The 12,042-nt window shown below is 29.3% G+C and overlaps 1 protein-coding gene across 1 annotated transcript; it reads left to right on the top strand.

Annotated features, from left to right (window-relative positions):
• The first annotated feature begins 4,645 nt into the window (after window positions 1-4,645).
• Window positions 4,646-9,787, top strand: LOC111615838 (mediator of RNA polymerase II transcription subunit 2-like). Its single transcript, XM_023357270.1, has 6 exons — window positions 4,646-4,856; window positions 5,745-5,785; window positions 8,199-8,231; window positions 9,398-9,403; window positions 9,484-9,529; window positions 9,628-9,787. The coding sequence occupies exons 2-6, from the start codon at window positions 5,760-5,762 to the stop codon at window positions 9,757-9,759; spliced, it is 243 nt and encodes an 80-aa protein (XP_023213038.1). The 5' UTR covers window positions 4,646-4,856; window positions 5,745-5,759; the 3' UTR covers window positions 9,760-9,787.
• The last annotated feature ends 2,255 nt before the right edge of the window (window positions 9,788-12,042 follow it).

Genomic DNA, 12,042 nt, shown 5'->3' with positions numbered 1-12,042 from the left:
CCATGGAGGTCATCGTCGTGCCATCTCTATGTAATAATTATTGTATGCATAAGAATATAATTACTATTAAAAATTTTATCGTAGAATAAATTATGTTTCAGAATTCGTTATATAAAATTTAAATTTATGTTTTTATTTTTTCAAATTTTTTACAAATAAATTCAGCGTTATCATCTCAAATTTTTGAGTTTATAACGGTTGATTAATTTGGTCATAATTTGGCTAGTTAAATATATAAATATAAAGTAATTTCGCTAAAGGTATGCGATTAAGTCGCCATCTTGTAGTAAATTTAATAATTAGAGTTAAATTAATTAATATAATTTATAATTGTTTAGAGAGAGTTGAAAGGCACACTTAGCTGTATTAAAGCTGTACTTAGCTGTATTAAAGCCGCTTTACTAGGCAACGCGCCTGTACAGTTAATGTTAACAATACAGTTAATATATCTGTTATTTTGTCTGTCTGTTTCCACTGTAATCATTCTATTCTTTTTTTCTTCTGAAAAAATGATCTGACAAGATTCATTTAAAAGCTATTTCATTCTGTCACAATTTGTTTCTATTTTTTTCTAAGTATGTTACCATAGAAAATTCGATTACTCTAACCGACTACAACATTTACAACGTCATTATAATTCGAAACGCTTTATTAAGAGCGTTAATTAATCGTAAAAGTAGAATATATTTTTTAAAATGGGTCAAAATTTAATGAAAATTAATTTGTGACGCGTTTTATCGATTATCCTTAATATAAAATAGCCTATATTTAAGTAACAGTAAAATGGGTTTAGACCTATAGTTTTTTGTTACACTAAATTGGGTAAAATGGATTTATATAGTTCTTTGTTATGCTCTAAAACTCTTCATAAAGTTAGAAATTTATAAGAAAAGATATAAAAATAAAATTTAGACGTTTTATAACGAAGTATACTTTATTTTTTTACGGATAGCATCGAATCTCCCAAGAACGGCACCACTAAACAGTGACCATTTTTTCAGGAACGTTCCTTTTAAAATGCTCAAAAACACATAAAAAAGAAGCAAACATGTCCTTAATATAGAATTTTTATAAGTAAATGTACTGTAAAAGGTGATCATAATTAATTAAAGAGTAGGCGTCAGAGCTTTGTAGAAAGAACTGTTGGGAAAATGTCAGCCAAATTTGGTATAAATACTGTCCTGAGTATGAGGTTTCAATTTTCGGAAAAAAATTATACTTCAAAATTCAGCCGCTAGGGAGAAATTTTGCGCTGTTATATCTATAATGTGCATATCTAACATATTCTAACGAATGACTTTTTATCCGTCAAAGAATTGTGAAACTCCTTTTATACGCGAAATACGTTAGAAAACGCACGTAATATGGATAGCGGTGCAAGATTTTGTGCTGGCGGCTGAATTTTTAATTAAAATTGATTCTCAAAAATGGAAATCGCATACTCAGGGCAGTATGAATACCAAATTTGGTTAAGACTTATCCAATAATTATTTCTACAGAGAACTCAAACACCTACGCTCAGGATCGTCGATAGAAGATTTTTTCCCAAAACAGGAGTTTGTAGTGTTTCCTACCCGTGTAAATTAATACTATTTTTTCCAACAAATAAATAAAATCTGTAAGGCTACTTTTTTGATTGATGAAGAAACATTCTTTGTATTTCATTTGTTCAAAAAAGGGGGTTAAAGGAGCCTGCAAATGGGCAATTGGAGCCCATACAAGCTTTCAATGGCCCTACAGGCAGTCATTAAAATAACGCAATTGCAAGTATCTAATGGATCATTTAAAGGAAGAGACATATGTAATGTATTTACAGCTTTGTTATTTCCTTAAAATATCTTGAATTATCTAATTTAATAAATAAATTAATTTATATACTCCTAAATTTTGATTTTCCTATCAACAGAAGCTTAATTTTTCTCACTTTTTTAGATATTATTAGATATACTGTATTAGATATTAGCTATGTCTAGTTTTGTTTTTAAGCTTCCATCGCCCAAAAATATGAATTATAAAATTATCAGAATATTTCTTTTCAAATTAACAAATTCTTAATTATATACAATCAAACCTCTGAACAACGGCCACTGGCAAACACATAAAAAAATAAAAATAATAATAAATAAATAACCACTGTTAGGTGTCCGCTGTTGGAGGTTCAACTGTATTCAATTATGAATTTATGATAATGCCCTTTTAAATTTATAATGATCCTTATATATGTATAAATCTGTTATAAATTATTAATGAATTTATTAATTTAGAGCTGAAGTGGGCTCTTGCTAATCAGTGTCACACATCATGTTTTCCTGGTTACTTCGGTTTCAATTCTGTTTACAGTATTATATGTCAGCGCGCCTCCAAAAGAATCAATACCAAAGGGCACAGGGCGTCATGTATTGCTTTCAGTAAGACTTTAGGTTCAACTGTCTCGCTAATCAGTGCAATGTGTGCCCGGATTAGCGAGAGTCGAACATACTTTGATTTCTTAAAGTACGCTCGACATATATTTCAATAATGAAATAAAGAATTCTTTCAGTTTTCAGTAGATAAAAAGTAGTCCAAAACACCTAAAGAAGGTGTAGATGGATGTAAGCAAGATAACTGTATGTCACTAGTTCCTTTTTCAGAAATTTTTATAATTTTAATTGGATATGTTTTGTGTTTTTTAAAAGGACTCTTTGTAATTTTCCGGCGACAAGCAGCCTACAAAGAAAGGTCAGTCACCGAAAAAGTGTATTGTCTTGGAACACAAATAATAAATGGTGACCCTTTTTGGGCAGTTTTGTCTTCAATTTTATTAAACAATAATTCTCCATCGGACGAACATTTACAAAAGAATTCTTATCAAGGATAATTAAACTTAATACTGTAATATTTTAATAGAAAATCTCAACTAAATTTAATTAACTTTTCTGACTTTAAGCAATTAAAAAATAATCCTCATTTAGACTGTTCCATTTAAATATTTAATTATATTTAGCTTAGGTAGTTAAAATTATTAAATTTTTATATAGGCCTACTTTTATTTCCTTTAAAGCTCGGTAAAATTGAATTTAGATCAAAGTATTAATTAAAAATATAAGTTTGTGTCTTGTATGCCCCTATTCAAAGTACATATTTTTTTTTCTTGTAGTACAACCGAAATTTTCTTGAAATTAGTGACAAAAATAGCATCGTTATTTTTAGTTTTAATATTCAAGTCGATATAAAAACTTACACAGTAAAACCTGTTTAAACCGGAATCGCACGTAACCCAATATTCTTCCCGAGGTTTCCGTCTTAGACAGGTTTTTTAAAACAGAAAATCGCTTCGTTCCAAAGAATTTTTTTCCGTTTAAGCAGTTTTCCGTTATATTCAGGTTCCGTCTTGGCAGGTTTTACTGTATCATAATTTCGGGAGGAGGAAGATGGATCTACTCAAGCTTCCTCCTCCCATTCATATTTAAAGTGGGTTGGGATGGATTTATGCGTAAGATAAACAAACTAGAGCGTAGGGTCTTTATTTTTATGACCTTGCCTCCTTGAATATTGTAGAACAGGATGAAGATCGGATAATCACAATAGCCAGATGGAAATATAAAAAGTAGGCTTATTTGGAGATGGCCGTTATTTGGAGGTTATTTTTGTATTAATTTTTTGTTTAAAAAAGAACGTTCCTGTAAAATGGCTTATATTTAGAGGTGTCCGTTGTTTGGAGGTCATTTCGTAATGCTCGAACAGAGGAAGAGGAAATCGAAAAGGATACTTTATTATTTAATTAAAATAAATTAACTTTTGATACAAAATATGTAAGAAAAATATAATATGAAGATAATCACGAGCATTAATGGTATTTTCCATTTTATTCTATGGAAATTCAGATCGAATCAGTTGAATAAAAGCATAGAAGATGATGAAAAATCTGCGAAGGTAACTTGTCGTCTCGAGTTTAAACAGCGTTTATTTCACAAATAAAACTGCAAAACTGTATATGGAATTCAAGTAGCAAATTTTGTTACATTTTGCTTCCAGATAAACGTACAACAACATTTTAAAAATAGCTATACTGTGACGAATTTAAAAGAATTTACATTTTTCTTACGTCATAGGCGGATGATAGGAAGAGGCAATGTGGGCGAAAGCGATTACTCGCATCTTTATACATTTTAAGTTCGAAATTCATCCTTTTTCCTATTCTAAGGTCGAGATGAAGGATCTAAAAATCCTCGAGTCCTCTGTAGGAGGTCGATTTTCTTCTTCTTCATCCGCAAAACTCCCTGGACTCTACCCAAATGTGTGTTGCGTGTTGTAGATTTATACCTTTAAAATCCGATATATGGAAATATAGAGGGGTGCGAAAGTGTGACTTTTTAAAAGATGAAGGTAGAACCAAAATAAAATCTCAATTGGAGCGAGGGATAAAGAAAAAGATACTTGGCAAAGGATTAATTTTTAATTACAAAGTGTACACGTTAGCAAAACTTTCATCTCCTGTTGGCAGGGAATGAGTGGGGGATGAGGTATTAACTCCGTCTAAACATTCCGCCCTTTAAATAAAACACAAAAATAAATATTTTTTTAATAAAATTTGTCAAAAAAGCTGAAAATTTAATAGAGAGAAGAGGAACGAAGCACGAGAAAGTGCACAATAGCCAGCCGCTTGCATTCCGAGTTAAACGTCTATTCTCAGATTTCTCTCCCTCCTTTTATGGAAGTTGAGGTGCACGTGAGATCGAGTCCGGCACGTGCTCACTGAGGACCCAGGGTTGGTCAGGAGTGGGGGTGGTCTTTGCTAAATAGTAGAAGTGGAGCCGATGACGTAGCAGCCGAGTGTCGACATCTAACGAAGAGTTTTGGGAAGTTTCGGTTGAAAGGTTCGTATAAGCTTTTTGTTCGATTTCTAGAATAATTTATTTCATTTAAAAAAACCCTTAGTGAGTAAAACTTTATTTAAAAAATACTTTACTCTTAAGAAAGTTCTTTAATTGTTTCCGTCAAAGAAACGTTTTGGTGAGAGAAAAATCACGATTTTGCCTCTCGAAGTCTCGAAAATTGGAACATTTCATGTAATTTCGGTCATTTTTCCAATTCTAATCCGTATTTCTCCTTAAAAAAGAGCATTTATGTTTAAAGTTTTTAATAATTTAAAAAATGGACGTCTTAAACAAGTGCAGCATTCATATCCTTGTCTAAGATTTGTAGTGTAGATTGACTTTTACGAAAAATTATTCGTGATATTTCCGCAATCTTGGAAAGTTTTCATCTAATTTCTTTATCATTTTCCAATTGAAGATTAAAATAGACAAATTATCTGATGATCCTAAGCTATAAGAATACAGCAAAGATAAGAGAAAGCCAAGGATACATTTGATATCGAGGAAATTCGTTCTTGCATACACAAAGGAGAAAGAACTCTTTCACGTAACCAATTAGTGATTAAAATCTCGACTTTTTTCTGAAATAAATTATGAATGACAACCTAAATTGATATAATTTATGCAGCGAGAGGATATTCTTTTCTGTAGTTAAAATTAATTATAATTAACAAAATTCGACACGATAATAATCGACGAAAACTGAATTTATTCCGTGGAAAATAAAGGAGTTCCGTGGAACTCCTTTATTTTCGCTCTACCAGACATTTTGGTTGAGCAAAGAAAGATATTTTTATGTTTATATTTTCTTTACTTCTCCTCTTACAGTTATATTTATAGATTATCTTCTATATGTAAGTTTTAATAAGATTAAAATATATTTCTTAGATAAGACGTTCCAAGATGTCCGACGACGAAAGAGAATACAGGTAAACTTTTTTCATTAAAAATTTGAGTAGTTATACTCGTCCTTTACGCAATTATAACTAGACTTTTCTTGCTGATAATTAATATTTTTATTGTTATAATTTAATAATTTATTCGTATAATAAACAGAATTATGTTTATTTTAAATATATTTACGAGAATTTATAAGGTACAGATGATTATGATGCGGAAAAATGTGTTAAAGATGAGGAGGAGCCAAGAGTTTGATTCTCTTAATGCAGCAATAACTGACTTTCTTGAGGATTATTAATATTTTTAGTGTTATAATACATTAATTTATTCGTTTAATAAGCACAATTACATTTATTTTCGATAGATTTAAGAAAGTTTATAAGGTTACAGTTGATTATGACACGGAAAAATGCGTTAAAGATGAGGAGGAGCCAAGTTTGTTTATGATATTTTTCAAACTCGTACCTTAAAATATTAAGACCAGAAAAAATAGAAGAGGAGAGAGAATTTTAAGGAAAATGAGCTTAAAATTTCTTAAAAAATCGAAATGATTTGGAAACTAGAGCAATTAAAAGTTGAGAAATGCCAGGAAATTAATTAATTAAAACGTTTTACGGTACATTTTCGAGGAAGTTATATAAATATAACATTCATTAATCATAAAAGTGGAGTTAGAATTCATATTTTGGCTTAGGGGGTGAAGTGCTGAGAAAAGTGAAATCCGAGTTTTGCGGTGGAAACAGCTGCAGATGATAAATATAGAAAGAAACAACTTAAAAATATAACCGTCAAGAACTTATTTTGACTCATCCATGCCAGAAAGATTGTGAGAAATAAAATCATCTTCGAGTTTTCTTACCGGGATTGCCGTGAAAGCGGTTGATGGGGGTTATCGTTCGTTTCTCGTGTGACGTGTCATTTGTAAGTTTTATGTATTTCCGGCATCGAGATACGTCACCGGTTGCTTAGCAACGGCGCGACATTCAATCCTGTGTTTATAGAAGAGTGTTGCCATTTAGGGCATTGATTTTTACGTCGCTCCGATGACCAAAACCCTCCTTATTTTGCCACAGTGCTCCTTCGACGACATTCTACACCTTTCACCCTCTACTCTTGTACAATGCGCTATTTTCATGTTGAATGGATCTTTATGAGAAATCGTTCCTTTGCCTTATTGTTTTATATCATAAATAAACTCGTGATTTTAGTCATTATCTATTGTTTAAATCATTTAATGAATATCTGTTAGCGCCATTTTCTTATTTATACATCTTTTCAACTCGTAAAATAATCTCGATTTGGTAATATAAAAATGTTTAAAATTCCGAAAAGGTATTAAAATTAAGATAATTTTAAGAAATATTTATCCATTTTTTTAATATTTAAACAATCTTATTATTATTACTATATATAGCCTACGCCTTATTAATTCTTTATTTAGTACTTTAAAATCCTTATTATTTTTTGACAAAGTACTCTAAAAACCTTATCTTTCTTCATTCAACAATAATTAAAAGCCTTTTAAAAATAGCCCTTATTCAGCCTTTAAAAATCTTGATTCTTACTTTTCATGGCAGCTTAGTACTTCTTTATGTAATAATTAAAAACACTTCATTAATCTCCTATAAAGTACTTTAAAACCTTATTATATCCTTATTCAGTACTTAAAAAACTTTATTATTTCCTTATTCAGCTCTTAATAAACCTTATTAATACCTTCTACAGATTTTAAAACCTTATTATTTCTGTATTTATTATTTAAAAGTTCTTATTAGTACCCTATACAATACTTTTAAACCTTATTTCTTTATTCAATATTTTAAAACATCATTTTAAAGCCTAAAACAGCTTATACTCTTATTTTCTTCCCTTCTCGCGCTTATCATTTGTTTTAAAAACGAAAATTTATTTAAAATAATATCAAACATTTTAATTTCGATCTTTATTTTTACTTCACAAATGTCAAAGGGATTAATTTTCAGAATAAACATAAGTGACAGAGAAAAAAATGAAGCGAAATAGCTTAGAGATATTTTTAATTGTGAGTTTTCCAGAGTGATAAACCGCACAACATCATGATACACGCGAATAGAAATCATGTGCAGTACTTGAACATGAGTTTTAAAGAGTGGCATTTCGAAAGAAAGGAATGTTTCATCCTTTTTTTTCATGCCAATGGTAGAAAATACAATAAATATTTTCTGTCAGTAAAATCTACGGATTTTTTCCTTTTTTTTTTTTTTTTATATATGTGTTTGATGCTAGAGAATATGGATATTTTGCCAAATGTTTTTACATCTAGTTAGTAATCTGAGTGCCAAATTATATAATTAAACCTTCTTGACAGTGGCAAAACTAACATTTTGTTCAATGCTTTGTATAGTACATTGCATAATAATATCCCAAAGAGCATAATACATCAGGGTTACTTTCTCTTTCTAGCGGATCCGAGGAAGAGCAGGAGCAAGTAGTCCAGTGAGTAGAACTTTAAAGATCTACGATAGTAATTAAAAATACATTAAAACCTGTCTAGAACGGAAACCTGCCTAAACGGAAACCTGCCTAAACGGAAAAAAATTCTTCGAAACGGAGCGATTTTCTATGATAAAAGAAAACCCATTCGAAACGGAAACCTGCCAAACCGGAAATAATATTCGGTACAGTGCGATTCCGTTTTACACAGGTTTTTACGTATACAGGTTTTACAGGTTTCTTAATAACACTTAAATAAATAATTAAATATTGAACACAGAAATTTAGTAATTTAATTAATTTTACACATTAATAATATATACAATCATTCAGGATTTGTGTGCTAGGATATGAAAATAAAACTTAATTTTTGTAAGGAAATTGTATGAAACTTTTAGTTGATAATTTAAATTAATTACTAATTTAACTTAATTAATAATTTACTTAATGTTTTTATGTATAAAAACAAATAAATTTTAATTTTTTTCTGAAAAAATTGTATAGAAATTTATACAAATATGTGAAAATTTTATAGAAATTTGTGAGAATTCTAAAGAAGTTTTAGAAACATCTAAGAGTGGCTGAAATTTTACAGAAATTTCTCAAAATATTTTTCAGCAACTCAAAAAATTTCAGAAAAATATATTGATACAATCAAACCCCTTTATTACGTTATCGGTTTATGCGAAGTAAATTTGCAACCCTGCGGACGAAGAACAATAGGCATTCCGATGTTAACGAGTTCGATTAATACGAATTTTCTTAATACAAAGTATCAATTTTAAGTCGTATTAACGAGCTTCGGGCTTTGACTTGTAATTAAATATCAATAAAATTTTCTTTTTGTATTTGTACATTTCCAAATCTGTATTTTTGGCTTTCGATTCAAATATATAAGAATTTGAAAAATCCAAAAAAACAAAAAATAAAAAAAAAATATTTGAAAAATGTAAAAATATTTGGATTTTATCCAAATTTTTCTCCCTATCCGAATTTCTGTATTTGTATTTATCCATATTTGTATTCGTGGATCCATATCTAAAACTAAAAAGAAAAGAAAAACAATTTTTAATAAAAATTGATAGAAATTTTAGATATTTTTATAAAGAAAACTTTAATTTTTAATTAATATTATAATTAAATTTAATTATTTTTATTTTTATTTTTAGGAAAAAGTAAGGAAAATAAAATCAAGTTTNTTTTTAAATGTTTTTTTGTTTTTAATTTTAAGAATTAATTAATAACAATATTCTAGGGAAGCGGAACAACCGAAAATATCCGAAGCCGAAATGGCCATGGAAGTATGTCCTATTTTAAAATATGAAAATGAATATAATTATAATAATTTTAATTATAAAATCTTTAATTAATAATTTGATTCTATTAAACATTCCAACAGGAGAAATTAAAGAAGAAGAAGGAAGAAGAGGAACAGATGTGGCAAGAGTACTTGGAACAACGAAAAAAACAACGACAAAAAGAAGAAGAAGATTTGAGAAAATTAAAAGAGAGACAAGTAAATTTTAATTAAGAATTATTAAATTACTGATTTATTGATAATTATTTAAATAATATAATATAAAGTTTGCAAAAAGTTTCATATCAAGAGAAGAGGTGGTGGTGTCCAGGTTTCACGATAACCTATATTTTCCGGGGTCCTAACTATCAAAAATTTGGTGCAGATCAGTTTGGAAGTGTATAGAGAACAGACAGGCTGACAGACACTTTTATAGATTAAGGTCTAAATAAGTATTTGGATCATTAACTTTGGGGAATTTCCAACAAGGTTATCGTTTTCACCAAGTATGCAGATAAACGTTTCCATAAATGTCACTTCAATTGCTTAGAACATATATAATATATTAATATTTATTGCTTAATTGGTGATGCTATAAAACTGGTTTAAGGGCTATATTACAATAATACACAAAGAAAATAACGTGAATTATAATTCTTTTGGTTTAATGAATCAGACTTTTGAACCTTCAAAAAATAATTATATAAATATAAAATATATTCGATAGATTTTTAAAAAAATGATTAATATTTAATAATTGCTCAATAAATAAGAATTATAATTGACAATAGTATTTGCTTCGTTACGTATCACTGTGTTATCTTTATGTCAATCTTTAAGTCAAACTTATTCCGGTTTTTATTGTTTGAATCAGCAAGAATATAAAATTTTTTATTGATTATTTCTATATATAATTTAATCTGAGATATCATAAAGTTATATGCCCCTGCATATAACTTTAGCGGATCTACATAGGGACTAACAGGGCTTAAGCCCTGGCCTCCAAGTGTCAAGGGCCCACAAAAATTGAATTATTATCATAAATTTTTAATACTTTTTCATTAACATTTCATAAATAAATATATTTAAACTGATTTTGATGTTATTAAAAATGAATTTTAAACCCAAATTTAAAGATTTTTAATCTAACAAAAAATGGAGTCCCATTGGACTTTAATAAGCCCTAGGCCCCGAAAAAGCTAGATCCGCCCCTGGTTATATGCCTTATTTTTGAATGAATTTCTCAACATAACAATTTTCTTTACATTTCTCTCTATGTATTTCCCCATATTTTACTTTTCCTGCATAAAACAGATAAAAAAGAGAATAAAAAAATCAACAGGAAGATTAAAAAGTCGAGCATGTTGAAGCGCTGCTCGATTTTTTGTTAATCTTTTTGATCCTATCGACTTTTTGACCATTATCCCCTTTATGATCCGCTTTTTTGATCATCCTTTTGATCCTCCTTTCGATGTTATTGACTTATATATGTTCAGATAAAATACAAAATCATTATATTCAATTATTGAACTATAAACGCTAATTAAATAATTACAAAATTATAAATTATAGCTCTTTATTTGGTATAGGGGATCAGTTATTTTGCGAGATAGTTCTTTAATTGATTCCCTGTAATATCAACCGAATTGTGTATCAAGTCTAAGCGAAAATAAAATAATAATATGAATCATTGGATAAATTCGACTAGAACCATACAAAAATAAGTTTTTATTTATATCCTAGCAGCTTATTCTTCAATAGTAGAATTGGTTTTTAATATTTAATCCAAAATCTGCAAGTTGATACTGGCAATTTATTTTCGGTGAGGGCCAATAAACGATTAATAAATCAAACCTGGTGTCTAAACCTATCCAAAATCTAAAGCGACTTTCGCTCGTGTTTACATAATTCTATTTAAATATAGTTTCTTCAAAACTGGTTTAACTAAATTTAAATAGTAAGTACCCAAAGCCATCAGGCAGAATTCCAAAAACGACGGCTTCGTCTTCCTTATCCTTGAAAGATGAAAATCTATTGAAAATTTTTATATTTTTTCATACGCTCTGCGTGATATAAATCGGTTTTCGGTATATACAAGTTCCGTTATAGACAGGTTTGACTATATATATGCTATTGTATATGCCCACCAGTGACTGGGTGAATAAAACCATTGAATACTGGTTGGTTACGGGTTTGTGCCTCACCGACGGACTGGCCACGTGGAGTTTTCTGGGTTTTTTACACATGTGACATGTCTAATACCTAAATAGGACCAATTTCTCATAGAAAGTTCTCCCCGGAGATATCCCCCCTCCCTTGGCAGATTGCCCATGTGCTGCTTTGCTTTATTTCATCAATATGATATGTAATTATATATGATTAAATAAAAATGTTTAATTGTAAAGAAGTAAAAAACAAGTGTGCATAAAAGAATTACTGTTAAAATATAAATTTAATTTTAGAACAGTAATGGAACACAGGAAAAATTATATAAGTTAGCAGTATTGAAAAATAATA

Source organism: Centruroides sculpturatus, unplaced genomic scaffold (genome assembly GCF_000671375.1).
Source record: "Centruroides sculpturatus isolate CEXI.00-Female unplaced genomic scaffold, Cexi_2.0 scaffold2760, whole genome shotgun sequence".
NCBI classification, from domain to species: Eukaryota; Metazoa; Arthropoda; class Arachnida; order Scorpiones; family Buthidae; genus Centruroides; species Centruroides sculpturatus.
The sequence above is the reverse complement of the archived record's forward strand: the minus strand, read 5'-3'. Positions and strand labels throughout refer to the sequence as shown.